The sequence below is a fragment of the Copadichromis virginalis genome, linkage group LG5, assembly GCF_057382275.1.
Source record: "Copadichromis virginalis isolate Kocher_CV1m ecotype Utaka linkage group LG5, C_Virginalis_male_GT1.1, whole genome shotgun sequence".
In the NCBI taxonomy this organism is placed as follows: Eukaryota; Metazoa; Chordata; class Actinopteri; order Cichliformes; family Cichlidae; genus Copadichromis; species Copadichromis virginalis.
Window position 1 is genome coordinate 23,393,978 of NC_140622.1, and position 14,068 is coordinate 23,408,045.

The 14,068-nt window shown below is 41.5% G+C and overlaps 1 protein-coding gene across 1 annotated transcript; it reads left to right on the forward strand.

The window, feature by feature from the left end:
* Positions 1 to 1,066: 1,066 nt before the first annotated feature.
* LOC146709738 (myosin heavy chain, fast skeletal muscle-like) lies at positions 1,067 to 13,864 on the forward strand. Its single transcript, XM_085456844.1, has 40 exons — positions 1,067 to 1,132; positions 1,400 to 1,615; positions 2,651 to 2,794; positions 2,882 to 3,038; positions 3,162 to 3,189; positions 3,284 to 3,395; positions 3,476 to 3,568; positions 3,667 to 3,730; positions 3,843 to 3,941; positions 4,047 to 4,150; positions 4,361 to 4,499; positions 4,601 to 4,719; positions 4,911 to 5,060; positions 5,213 to 5,383; positions 5,469 to 5,775; positions 5,935 to 6,005; positions 6,102 to 6,189; positions 7,496 to 7,613; positions 7,691 to 7,814; positions 7,945 to 8,081; positions 8,250 to 8,505; positions 8,591 to 8,833; positions 8,920 to 9,096; positions 9,180 to 9,325; positions 9,418 to 9,508; positions 9,585 to 9,974; positions 10,075 to 10,201; positions 10,501 to 10,619; positions 10,706 to 10,902; positions 10,980 to 11,163; positions 11,242 to 11,407; positions 11,523 to 11,647; positions 11,905 to 12,213; positions 12,308 to 12,511; positions 12,600 to 12,725; positions 12,839 to 13,009; positions 13,100 to 13,204; positions 13,303 to 13,398; positions 13,480 to 13,611; positions 13,722 to 13,864. Exons 2-40 carry the CDS (start codon positions 1,412 to 1,414, stop codon positions 13,740 to 13,742), a joined length of 5,814 nt encoding a protein of 1,937 aa, XP_085312970.1. The 5' UTR covers positions 1,067 to 1,132; positions 1,400 to 1,411; the 3' UTR covers positions 13,743 to 13,864.
* Positions 13,865 to 14,068: the final 204 nt, after the last annotated feature.

Below are 14,068 nucleotides of genomic sequence, written 5' to 3' on the forward strand. Positions count from 1 at the left end.
TCTACCCACGCTTAATTGTGCCGGCTGTTCCATAGTCTTGGCAAAAATGTCTGCACGCTTGCCATCCTTGACAAAAGCCTCAACAAGCATCTAACAAACACAAACAATATGGAATTGAATGCCCTAAACAGTGTTAACTCGCTCCGCTTAGATTCACAGGAAAAATCCAGGATGAGGTCATTTTTCAAACATAAAGGAAGAAGAACTGGTACTCTGCTGCTCTACTTTTAGGGATTGTCTCAGTCTCCCTTGTGTGTCCCTTAAGAACAAGACTAAGAACAGCTGTTGGCACTGTTGTAAAATGTAATGCCTTGGCAATCCTTCCTTTTCTTTAAAGCTTTTTGGCACTCATTTTATTTTATAATAATTTCTGACTTGTAAGGCCTCTGAAACAGTACCTCAGTGACTTTTTAAAGCTTCCCCAAAGCACTTCGAGGGACTACTGTTGTGCCAGAGACCAATAAAAAGATCCATTAGTCACACCTTTGGACTGTCTGTAACTGCTGACTTGACTTTAGCCAAAAATGAGCCAATTTCCTATCTGTGCTACACATAAACAACCAAAAGCCAACTGCACATCTGTATGTTACATAAAATTTAAAACAAGACAGGAGTATGGAGTTCGAAATGCTGCTTCATCTCCGTATTTTTGCTGAAGGCAACACAACCTGACTGTGTTGGTAATTACAGGTACAGGAATTCTGGCATGTAAGACGTCCAGAAGACATAAACTGTGCGATGACAGAGGTGGAGGAAAGAACTGGTGCACAAGGATAACACCACACAGCATGACCAAATAGAGAAACCCACTTGTGATAGGCTCCCATCATTTGATATAAAAGGAAGAGCAAGCCACCACCAAGCACAGGCACCCAGCAAAGGTAAGTATCTTGGGGAGGTAATTTATTCCAGTACTTTGCCATATCATAGGAATCAGGCTGGTTATTCACATTTTTATGTTTCCAAACAGATTTTTCTTTAGAAAAAATAGAAAATTAATTTCTATTTAATACTATTTTAAAACAAAGAACCACTGACTTAACTGTCTAATTTGTGAATTTTTGTTCCTTATTTCAGAAGTCTGCAGTGAAGTCTGACAGGAATACCCATTTCTCATCTGGTGTCCTCCAAGGTAAATGTGATCAGTTTTCGTGATCAAGAGTACCAGTGCATGAGTAGGACAGACACAAGAGCGGATCTTTATGAGCATCTCTTGTTGGTACTTATTGAATCCCTGGCTTGAGAGTAGCTACTCTGAGAGTAGCTACTCTCAAGCCTTCTCTTCTTAAAGGAATAGCATGTTTGACTGTATAGGTAGCTATAAGAGTGTGAATATATGTAATATATACACTGCTGACAAATAAGATGAATGACTCCTCTCTTGTTTCCTCACTTGCAGTAAAGGGTCATCATGAGTGGGGACGCAGAGATGGAGTGTTTTGGCGCGGCGGCCATGTACCTCCGCAAGCCAGAAAGAGAGCGCATTGAAGCTCAAAATATTCCATTTGATGCTAAAACAGCATACTTCGTGAGTGAGCCCAAAGAAATGTACCTCAAGGGGAAACTTGCTAAGAGAGAGGGCGGCAAAGCCACCGTGGAGACTCTGTGCGGGAAGGTGAGAGTAGTGACACTTGAATTTGTGCAGCTTCAAATGTGAATTCAGACTGCTCAAGTTATGAATAACTATATGGATATGTTAACTATATGTAGCATGGTCCAAATATCTGAAACCAGAGAGGTTTGGGTATATTTACATGTAACACACGAAGTCATGACATGTAAGATATATTTGGAATTTTCAGAATCTGACAAACTCTTTTCAGCAATCAAATGTAAACTTGTGAGATTGCCCTGAAGCCATTCTTCACCACATGATAGCAGAAAACATGGCATCACAACTGAGTGAAAATGTCATAACTCAAGTTGTTATGGTAAGAAAGAAGGGGCTTTTCTCAGCATAATGGTTAGACTGAAAGTTTCACTTGGTTCAATTCAAGCCAGTGATGTGAATTTCCTTTGGAGTTGAACCAAGCTGGTGTTGTAAAAAACAACAACAGCAACAACAAACAAACCAAAAAAAAATGCAGGTGCAGCTATAATGCTAAATTAAAACACTTCTCAGAAGGAGGAAGAACAGAAAGAACAAGGCCAGACATACCCAGAATTTCACTGTTGATAAAGTTCAAAGTTGTTTGACACCAGACTTGAATCACTAAACAATACACCAAAGAATACTAGCACTCCTTTCTTCTGAGATACGGTAAAACCTCCGGTTTTCATCGCTGTGAACAAAACAGACAGCAAAATCTTTACATGAACTACTTGAAGAGTAACAAAAGCCAAGTACTGTTAACTGTCACAGCTTAATGTGTGAATGAGTGTGGCACGAATAGCATTGTCCGATTCATTCTGACAATGCTATTCTTGCCACATATTAAATCTGAAATACAACCTTGTGCAAAGTAGACTAAGACGAAGTAGCTTTTTGGACCCATTTGGATGTATTCCACAGTCAAAAACTGATCAGAAGGCCAAATGAATAATTCAAAATAAGAATGAGAATAAAACAAACAAGATTAAAAACAAATATCACAATTTAGACAAAACTGCTTAATTCTATCTGAATTTACATTTGTGCCTTCTTTGGCAGACTATCACCGTGAAAGAAGATGAAGTCTTCCCAATGAACCCTCCCAAATTCGATAAGATTGAGGACATGGCCATGATGACCCACCTCAGTGAGCCTACTGTGCTGTATAACCTCAAAGAGCGCTATGCAGCATGGATGATCTACGTGAGTTGATCAGAACTCCATAGCTGATACTCGTGCTCACGACAAAAGGAAGATATGCATCATAAATGATCCTCTCTGACTCCACAGACCTACTCTGGGCTGTTCTGCGTCACTGTGAACCCCTACAAGTGGCTCCCAGTGTATGATTCAATAGTTGTAGCAGGATACAGGGGCAAGAAGAGAATTGAGGCTCCACCCCACATCTTCTGCATCTCTGATAATGCCTATCAGTTCATGCTCCAAGGTAATAAACCTTTTTAAGATACAATGTGTCCTGATCATTTTGTAAGCTACAGTTCAGAAATAAAACAGCTGCAATTCAAAAGTGAACGAATTATTTTGGCTTGATGATTTTGGTCTCTTACAGACAGAGAAAATCAGTCCATCCTGATTACGTAAGTACAAAGCATGCTTTTATATGATGAGCATTTCCAAAAGTATTATTTGCAATATCGAAATTACAACTCTAAAACTCCTTACTCTAACCAGTGGAGAATCTGGTGCAGGAAAGACTGTCAACACAAAACGTGTCATCCAGTACTTTGCAACAATTGCAGTGGCTGGAGGAAAGAAAACCGAGCAAGTTCCCGGCAAAATGCAGGTAAATGAAGTTGCAAAATATGAGATCTAAAAATCAATCAAAGAATTCCTGTACTCACAGCTCATGAACGGTGTCTTTAGGGGTCACTGGAAGACCAAATCATTGCAGCAAACCCACTGTTGGAAGCTTATGGTAATGCCAAGACTGTGAGGAATGACAATTCTTCACGTTTTGTAAGTTATTTTGGTGATTTTACCTTAATTCTGTGGTAAAAATTCACAGTTCATGTTCACTGTTGCATTTATAATTGAAACATTATTCTCCTGCTTAGGGAAAATTTATCAGAATTCACTTTGGGACAACTGGAAAACTGGCTTCGGCTGATATTGAAACATGTATGATTTTTGTTTTGGTTTTACTTATGTATTTATTTTTGAGGGAATTATCAGACTGCTTTGACTGCTACAAGGAAGATTTGTGATAACCACGAAACTTAAATCTGTACAGATCTGCTGGAGAAGTCTCGAGTGACGTTCCAGCTCTCTGCTGAGAGGAGCTACCATATCTTCTATCAGCTCACAACGGGCCACAAACCTGAGCTCATCGGTTAGAGAATTATACCAAAATGACACCAAAAAACAAAATATAGTGTTTATATATATATATATATATTGTTCATTATGTTTTATGTATTTTGTTTTTCTCATTTAGAGGCTCTCCTGATCACCACAAACCCATACGACTATCCCATGATCAGTCAGGGTGAAATCACTGTCACGAGTATCAATGACGTTGAAGAATTCATCGCTACTGATGTAAGAACAGCTTCACTCACGACCTTTCACTAATATTAATAACTATATAAACAGAACTCCATGAAGCTCATCATATTGATGTTCGGCTTTGTTAATGGGGAGTTTGAATTAAAAATGTAATAAATGCTGAATCAAAAACAGCTTTCTATTTTACATTAAAATATAATGGGTTCTGTTTGTGCTTATTAAAACTTATTCATCATTTCACAGACTGCCATTGACATCCTGGGCTTCACCGCAGACGAGAAAATTAGCATGTATAAACTGACCGGAGCTGTGATGCATCACGGAAACATGAAGTTCAAGCAGAAGCAGCGAGAAGAGCAGGCTGAGCCAGATGGCACTGAGGGTATGAAGAACATTGTGCACTTTAAGCACTGCTGATTTTGTCACTTGAAAGAGGACCTTTGAGGTAGAGGTTTATTTATTTATGAATTTGTGTTCATATAGTTGCAGATAAAATCGCCTACCTCATGGGTCTGAACTCGGCTGATTTGCTAAAAGCACTGTGCTACCCGAGAGTGAAGGTTGGGAACGAGTATGTGACCAAAGGTCAAACTGTTCCTCAGGTACAGATGTTACAAAGAAAACACACAAATAACAAATGATTTCCTGTAAGACAGTGTCTTTAAACCAAACCCTTCAAGACACTAATACATATTGATAAGGCTTTTTTTTTTTACCAATAGGTTACAATGGCACTATTCCTAAATTTATAACCACTAATGATAAAATCAATATCCCTTCACTTCAAAATCAGGTCAACAATTCCGTCAATGCTCTCTCAAAGTCGGTCTATGAGAAAATGTTCTTGTGGATGGTCGTCAGAATCAACGAGATGTTGGACACAAAGCAGTCAAGAAGCTATTTTATTGGTGTCCTGGACATTGCTGGGTTTGAAATTTTTGATGTAAGTATGCAGAACTAACACTGCATTGTCTTATGTTCATGTTGCTAATTATGCAAAACATTTTCAAAACAGTTCAGGGTTTAGGGTATGTCAAGAATAAAAGCACAGTCTTGTTTTGGGTGCGCTTGCTGACCTTATCTGTATTTTTTCAGTTCAACAGCCTGGAACAGCTGTGCATCAACTTCACCAATGAAAAACTGCAACAGTTTTTCAACCATCACATGTTTGTCCTGGAGCAAGAAGAGTACAAGAAAGAGGGCATTGAATGGGAGTTCATTGACTTTGGTATGGACTTGGCTGCCTGCATTGAGCTTATTGAGAAGGTGAGCCGTGTGCTGTCCATTTGCACACATAAAACAATAGAAAACAACTTGAAACTGTTTTTTTATGCTTCTTTCATCATGGCAGCCAATGGGCATCTTCTCCATCCTTGAAGAGGAGTGCATTGTCCCCAAGGCAACAGACATAACCTTCAAGAACAAACTCTATGACCAGCATGTTGGCAAAAGTGCCCCCTTCCAGAAACCAAAGCCTGCCAAAGGCAAAGCTGAGGCCCACTTCTCCCTGGTGCACTATGCTGGTACTGTTGACTACAATGTTAATGGCTGGCTGGAGAAGAACAAAGACCCCCTGAACGACTCTGTGGTACAGCTCTACCAGAAGTCTTCAACAAAGCTGTTGGCTTTCCTGTATGCGTCACATGCCTCTGCAGAAGGTGATGATCATATTTTTAGGACAGAATTCAGAGTTTCCATTGTTTTCATTATATTTCAAAATGATCAGATTTAGTACAGAACAGAAAAATAATTACATTATAAAATAAAAAATTATATTTAAAGTCATTTAAGTTTATATCTGACATTTAATGTTTCAGCTGAGGGAGGTGGAAAGAAAGGTGGCAAGAAAAAGGGTGGGTCTTTTCAGACTGTATCTGCTCTGTTCAGGGTAAGCATAAAAATATTATTTTTTTCCTCAGATGCGTAGGTAGCATCCAGGGTTTACTTTCCATCATGTGAAAATTTGAATATTTTCATATTTTAGGAGAATCTGGGCAAGCTGATGACGAACTTAAGGAGCACTCATCCTCATTTTGTACGCTGTCTCATTCCAAATGAATCAAAAACTCCTGGTAAAGACTGGTAACAATAATGTAAATTAATGCATTTTAAGGTCTGTGAAGGTTCTCAGTCATCCAGGTCATCGTAGTCAAAGGAGCTTGCAAAGAAAAGCGTCTGGACTTCTTTAAGTTACTTGAAGACGTTTCACCTCTCATCCAAGAAGCTTCTTCAGTTCTAAGGTCAAATGGTGGAGAGTCCCAGATATAAACCTAGTGGGAGTAACCCCCCACAGAGGGACAAAAGGACCCCCTTTTTTCCCTCTGTGATGATGATGATCCTCTAATCGCCTGAGCCAAGGTGTGAAACTGGGTGTGGGTCCCAATCAGCCAGAGTTTCGGGTGAGTTCATTGTGAAACCTGGCCCCACCTTATCATGCGAATTCCTAAGATCAGATGGCCCAGGATGTGAGTGGGCGTTAAGGCGTCTGGGAAGGGATCTCAAAACTGGATTATAGATGGCAGAGAGTTGGTGTCGTAAACCCCCGCCTCTGTTCAAAGATGGTCGCTCACAGTGGACATAGATGGCTTCTTTCACTCCTCTTTCAAACCATCTGTCCTCTCTGTCCAAAATGTGAACATTGGCATCCTCGAAAGAGTGTCCTTTATCCTTAAGATGCAGATGGACTGCTGAATCTTGTCCTGTGGAGGTGGCTCTTCTGTGTTGTGCCATGCGCTTGTGAAGTGGCTGTTTGGTCTCTCCAATGTAGAGGTCTGGGCATTCCTCGCTGCACTGTACAGCATACACCACATTGTTAAGTCTGTGTTTTGGAGTTTTGTCTTTCGGGTGAACTAGTTTTTGTCTGAGCGTGTTACTGGGTCTGAAATGCACCGGGATGTCATGCTTGGAGAAAACTCTCCTGAGTTTTTCTGATACACCGGCTACATAGGGGATGACAATGTTGTTGCGTCTGTCCTTCTTATCCTCCCTCGCTGGTGTCTGGTCTTCTTTTCTGTGCCTCTTTGCTGACATTAAGAACGCCCATTTAGGATAGCCGCACGTTTTGAGTGCTTCCTTTACATGTGTGTGTTCCTTCTTTTTTCCTTCAGGCTTAGAGGGAACATGTTCTGCCCGGTGGTGTAGGGTCCTAATTACTCCAAGTTTGTGTTCCAGAGGGTGATGGGAGTCAAAGAGGAGGTACTGGTCCGTGTGTGTGGGCTTCCGGTAAACTTCGATGTTGAGGTTGCCGTTCTCTTCAATGTGAAACGTCTTCAAGTAACTTAAAGAAGTCCAGACGCTTTTCTTTGCAAGCTCCTTTGACAATGCATTTTAAGGTAAATGTAATGCCATGTACATGACTGAATTTAATATGGGTTTAAGGTCTCATGGAGAACTTCCTGGTCATCCACCAGCTAAGGTGTAACGGTGTGCTGGAGGGGATCAGGATCTGCAGGAAAGGGTTCCCCAGCAGAATCGTCTACGGTGACTTCAAGCAGAGGTGATTACTAAGAATAAAGACATTTGCCACAATCTAAAGATCAACTTCTCCTTAATTCATCATGTACCCCCAATCAGATACAAAGTGTTGAATGCCAGTGTCATCCCTGAGGGACAGTTCATCGACAACAAGAAGGCCTCAGAGAAACTCTTGGGCTCCATTGATGTTGACCACACACAGTACAAGTTTGGCCACACAAAGGTACAGTAACAAAAAATGCAAACTTTTGTTGGTATTTTAAATAAACTGCTGCTAAATCAGGATACTTTAAGCAGGTATTACAATTTTGCTTTTGACAATGCTGTATGTGCTCTGTATGACTATTTTTCAGGTGTTCTTCAAAGCTGGTCTCCTGGGTCTATTGGAGGAGATGCGTGATGAAAAACTCGCTATCCTTGTCACAATGACGCAGGCTCTCTGCAGAGGTTTCCTCATGAGGAGAGAGTTTGTCAAGATGATGGAACGCAGGTACTGTAGGCATAGTAGCTTTACACACCAAAGGGGATTTTTACAAATGCAGATGACAACTTCAATGTAATTTCTGCGCTAATTTTTTTCTTTCTGGTTCAGCCCATAGTTTTTATTACAGTTTTTCAGATCTAAAAATACCAATTTTTCTCAATCTTCTATCCTCAGGGAGGCAATTTACTCCATCCAGTACAACATCCGTGCATTCATGAATGTCAAAACCTGGCCTTGGATGAAGTTGTACTTCAAGATTAAGCCTCTGCTGAAGAGTGCAGAGACGGAGAAAGAGATGGCCGCAATGAAAGTGGACTTTGAAAAGACCAAAGAGGATCTGGCAAAGGCTCTGGCTAAGAAGAAAGAACTGGAGGAAAAGATGGTTTCTCTGCTGCAGGAGAAGAATGACTTACTGTTACAAGTGCAGTCTGTGAGTTCAGTCGCTACCTTGCATGCACAGTGTCTACTGATTATCAAAGAATTAATTTGATTAACAAACTTGTGTTGCCTTTTAGGAAGGTGAAAACCTTGCTGATGCAGAGGAAAGGTGTGAGGGGCTCATTAAAGCAAAAATCCAGCTTGAGGCCAAACTCAAAGAGACAGCTGAGAGACTGGAGGATGAGGAGGAAATGAACGCTGAGCTGACTGCAAAGAAGAGGAAGCTGGAGGACGAGTGCTCTGAGCTGAAGAAGGATATTGATGACTTGGAGCTGACCCTGGCCAAAGTGGAAAAGGAGAAACATGCCACTGAGAACAAGGTCATACTCCCTCTTTTAACAATGTATTGTTTTGTTAAGTGTTGCGAAAATCATTTGTAAGTTTATATTCATGTCAACTTCTTTAGGTCAAAAACCTCACAGAGGAACTGGCTGCTCAAGATGAGTCCATTGCCAAGCTGAGCAAAGAAAAGAAAGCCCTCCAAGAGGCCCATCAGCAGGTCCTCGATGACCTGCAGGCAGAGGAAGACAAAGTTAACAGTCTGACGAAGGCCAAGACCAAGCTGGAGCAGCAAGTGGACGATGTGAGTATTTTTAAAACTCATCTGAAAACCAACAGTCCACTAATACACTTTCTAAATCCATGAAATATCTCTGTCTTTGGTAGCTTGAAGGTTCCCTGGAGCAAGAAAAGAAGCTTCGCATGGACCTTGAGCGGGCTAAAAGAAAGCTTGAAGGTGACCTTAAACTGGCCCAAGAAACCATCATGGATCTGGAGAACGATAAGCAGCAATCTGATGAGAAAATAAAGAAGTAAGAAAAATAATTCATATATATTTATCTGCACTAAAATATTCTCTGATAAATACAACTGTAATATGCCATTATCATTTTTTCCCCTTTAGGAAGGACTTTGAGATTAGCCAGCTCCTGAGTAAGATCGAGGATGAGCAATCTCTGGGACTGCAGTTACAGAAGAAGATAAAGGAACTTCAGGTATAATTAGAAGTATTTACTATAGCAAAAAATCTTCAAATATGTTCAACTTAGCTTAAACTTTTTTGTGTTTTAGGCTCGTATTGAGGAGCTCGAGGAGGAGATTGAGGCTGAACGTGCTGCTCGGGCCAAGGTGGAGAAGCAGAGGTCTGATCTCTCCAGAGAGCTGGAGGAGATCAGTGAGAGACTCGAGGAAGCTGGCGGAGCAACTGCAGCTCAGATTGAGATGAACAAGAAGCGCGAGGCCGAGTTTCAGAAGCTGCGGCGTGATCTCGAAGAGGCCACCCTGCAGCACGAAGCCACCGCCGCAGCTCTCCGCAAGAAGCAGGCTGACAGCGTGGCCGAGCTAGGAGAGCAGATTGATAACCTGCAGAGAGTCAAACAGAAGCTGGAGAAAGAGAAAAGCGAGTACAAGATGGAGATTGATGACCTTGCAAGCAACATGGAGGGTATTGCCAAAGCCAAGGTAATCAGAGCGCTAAACTTGCAAAAGTGGAAAATAAACTGTAATTTTATTATCTATGTATGTATTTATTTATTTGCTAATACATGATTTATTTCATCAGGCAAACCTTGAGAAGATGTGCAGGACATTGGAAGATCAGCTAAATGAGCTCAAGTCAAAGAACGATGAAAATGTTCGTCAGCTGAATGATATCGGTGCACAAAAAGCACGACTTCAGACTGAAAATGGTACGAAACTCACTTCATATGAAAAACATGTTGTGATAGTGGTACTGAGGCAAAATGCAACCAGCAGCGAGATCTGTAACAATGGAAATTCACATACATTTTTACAAGTTAAAAATGTAGTGATGTGGATATTTCTAACCTCATTAGGAATGCTATTCACAAGTTTAGGGTTCATTAAGGTTTTTAATGTCGTTCTTCTTCAGTTGCAACAGCGGAAAATTTATGGTGCATCAGTGTATGCTTATTTCCTGCTCTTGTTGCTGTTGAGTGCTGCTAATAACTAAAAAATCGTTGCTTAGGTGAATATTCACGGCAGATCGAGGAGAAAGAAGCTCTTGTGTCTCAGCTGACCAGAGGCAAACTGGTCTACACTCAGCAAATTGAGGAGCTTAAGAGGCACATAGAGGAGGAAGTCAAGGTAACAGAATTTGAAAACTGTGTGAGAAGAAAAGGCGAAAAAATGTTTTCTGTCAAATATTTATCTGGTTTTTGTTCGGATTATAGGCCAAGAACGCCCTGGCTCATGCTGTCCAGTCAGCTCGGCATGACTGCGACCTCCTCAGGGAGCAGTATGAGGAGGAGCAGGAGGCCAAAGCTGAGCTGCAGCGTTCAATGTCCAAGGCAAACAGCGAGGTGGCTCAGTGGAGGACCAAATATGAAACTGATGCTATTCAGCGCACTGAGGAGCTGGAGGAGGCAAAGTAAGTCTCCAACCTTATATTTTTTCTCGTGTCGTGATTAATATACAGCAAGTCTGAAAATTGAATGTTCTTAACAGGAAAAAGCTCGCCCAGCGTCTCCAGGATGCTGAGGAGTCCATCGAAGCTATGAATGCAAAATGTGCCTCTCTGGAAAAGACCAAACAGAGACTGCAGGGTGAAGTGGAGGACCTGATGATCGACGTGGAGAGAGCTAATGCTCTGGCTGCTAACCTTGACAAGAAGCAGAGAAACTTTGACAAGGTACGGTATTTTTGTTTGTATATAAATATGATGAGAGTTTAAAAGAAAGAGAAACTAAATAGTTTGCTGTATCTTCAGGTTCTTGCAGAGTGGAAACAGAAGTATGAGGAAAGCCAGGCAGAGCTGGAGGGATCTCAGAAGGAGGCTCGTTCTCTCAGCACTGAACTGTTCAAGATGAAAAACTCCTACGAGGAAGCTCTTGATCACCTGGAGACCCTGAAGAGGGAGAACAAGAACCTGCAACGTAAGACCATTAATCCAGTTTTCACCAAGCACTCTGTCAATAAAATACACTTGAGACGAATTTTGAATGTTTAAATCGACCAGTATGCTCATGTACTGAAAATCTGCTTGAACAGAGGAGATATCAGACCTGAGTGAACAACTTGGCGAGACCGGTAAAACCATCCATGAGCTTGAGAAGGGAAAGAAGACAGTGGAAAGTGAGAAGTCAGAAATCCAGACAGCTTTGGAAGAGGCCGAGGTAAAACTGAATCTACGATTCCTGAGCTGAGTTTGGCTTCTGTGCAAAAGAAGTGCATGTTCTGCTCAAACAATTTGAAGCATATCTGTGTGAGATTTATCCTTGAAAAGTATTCGATGCACTATGTCTGAGCTATCTTTTCTTCTTTATTCACCAGTTTGTACACTCAGTACAAACTGTACAAACATTCAGTTTGTATATTTATACTAAAGGAAACGTTGTGTGCTGTAGTTAATATGGTTCACTCTTTTTCAAAGGCTACTCTGGAGCACGAGGAATCCAAGATCCTTCGCATTCAGCTTGAGCTGACCCAAGTCAAGAGTGAAGTTGACAGGAAGGTTGCAGAGAAGGACGAGGAGATTGAACAGATCAAGAGGAACAGCCAGAGAGTGATCGAGTCCATGCAAACTACTCTGGATGCTGAGGTCAGGAGCAGGAATGATGCCCTGAGAATCAAGAAGAAGATGGAGGGAGACCTGAATGAGATGGAGATTCAGCTGAGTCATGCCAACCGCCAGGCAGCTGAATCCCAGAAACAGCTGAGAAATGTGCAGGGACAGCTGAAGGTGGGTCCACTGAAGGATTTGCCCGAACTTTCTAAAATTATCTGAAAAGTAGCTTAAAGTGGGTACTGTTACCTCTTAATGTCGCACATTTCAGGATGCCCAGCTCCATCTTGATGAAGCCATTAGAAGCCAGGAAGACATGAAGGAGCAGGTTGCAATGGTGGAGCGCAGAAACAACCTGATGCAGGCTGAGATCGAGGAGCTGAGAGCTGCACTGGAGCAAACAGAGAGAGGCCGCAAGATTGCTGAACAGGAGCTGGTTGATGCCAGCGAGCGTGTGGGACTGCTGCACTCTCAGGTTAGTTACGATTCAAAAACTTCATATTTTTATAATTTGAAGGGTGAAAGTCCAAATATGTGATTCATTATCCTGTATTTCCTTTCAGAACACCAGCCTTATCAACACCAAGAAGAAGCTGGAGGCTGATTTCATTCAGATCCAAGGTGAAGTGGAAGATGCTGTCCAGGAGGCCAGAAATGCTGAAGAAAAGGCCAAGAAGGCCATCACTGATGTGAGCCACCCTGATGAATGTCTATAGTGCAGTAGCATTACTCTACCAACTATATTAGTTGGCACAACAATACAAATGACAGTTACAACAATACATATGATATGAAATTTCAGGCTGCCATGATGGCAGAAGAGCTGAAGAAGGAGCAGGACACCAGTGCTCATTTGGAGAGGATGAAGAAGAACCTGGAGGTGACAGTGAAGGACCTGCAGCACCGCCTTGATGAAGCTGAGAACCTGGCCATGAAAGGTGGCAAGAAGCAGCTCCAGAAACTGGAGGCTAGGGTGAGTCTCATGAGAGCCATCTGACTGATTCGCTGTAAGCTGGGGAAACATTTTATATTTTAAAAATAACTGCATACATCCTTTGTCAAGGTCCGTGAACTAGAGGCTGAAGTTGATGCTGAACAGAGGCGCAGCGCTGATGCTATCAAGGGAGTGCGAAAATATGAGAGAAGAGTAAAGGAGCTCACCTATCAGGTCAGCTGATTACTACTACAAAACCACAGTAATGAAAATACCATGCTTAAATGAGTATTACATTTATACCAGAATAACTAATTAATGCTTTACAACAGACGGAGGAGGACAAGAAGAATATTGCCAGACTTCAGGATCTGGTGGACAAGCTCCAGCTAAAAGTGAAGTCCTATAAGCGACAGGCTGAGGAGGCTGTAAGTAGACCTGATTCCCATGAAACACACTTTGTATAACTCAGTGCACAGGGTTTAACTTCACTGTGGCTTCTTCTACAGGAGGAGCAGGCCAACAGTCACCTGTGCAGGTACAGGAAGGTGCAGCATGAAATGGAGGAAGCTCAGGAGCGTGCTGACATTGCTGAGTCTCAAGTTAACAAACTCAGGGCGAAGAGTCGTGAAATTGTCAAGGTAAAAAAAAAAAAAAGATCTAGCATGAATCAAATTTGTAGAAATATTCATCCTGTTAAAATCGGGACTATCCAGCCAAATTTTTAAGTGCCACTGTTTTGTCATTTCAGACCAAGGAAGCAGAGGAGTGATGAAGAAATCAAGGTTGTAAATTAACAAGAAATCATACAATATGATTGTCTTGTTAGCTGTTCACATAAGCAAAGTGACAGTGCTGTGACAACCTAAAGTCAATAAAAGTTAGATTGATGCACCTTTTGTCTCTGTGCTCTTATTTTTGAATGACTCTGAACCTTTTTAAAGTCTCTAACACCCTGGTTATTGTTGTGTAAACCTATCAGTCTGGTTCTAGTGTGAAAGCATGAAGCTGCATTCATACACAAGATTACATGTCTCCATATGTGGATTTTCACCTTTCAAAAACAGAAATTTAACAGAGCACAAACAACAGAGTTTG

Bases quoted from the DNA above. Each gene is read 5' to 3' on its own strand.
- LOC146709738 (XM_085456844.1), top strand. From the start codon at position 1,412: ATGAGTGGGGACGCAGAGATGGAGTGTTTTGGCGCGGCGGCCATGTAC. The intron at 2,795-2,881 runs GTGAGTTGATCA...CTGACTCCACAG, and splicing joins ATGCAGCATGGATGATCTAC to ACCTACTCTGGGCTGTTCTG. The intron at 10,620-10,705 runs GTAACAGAATTT...TTCGGATTATAG, and splicing joins ACATAGAGGAGGAAGTCAAG to GCCAAGAACGCCCTGGCTCA.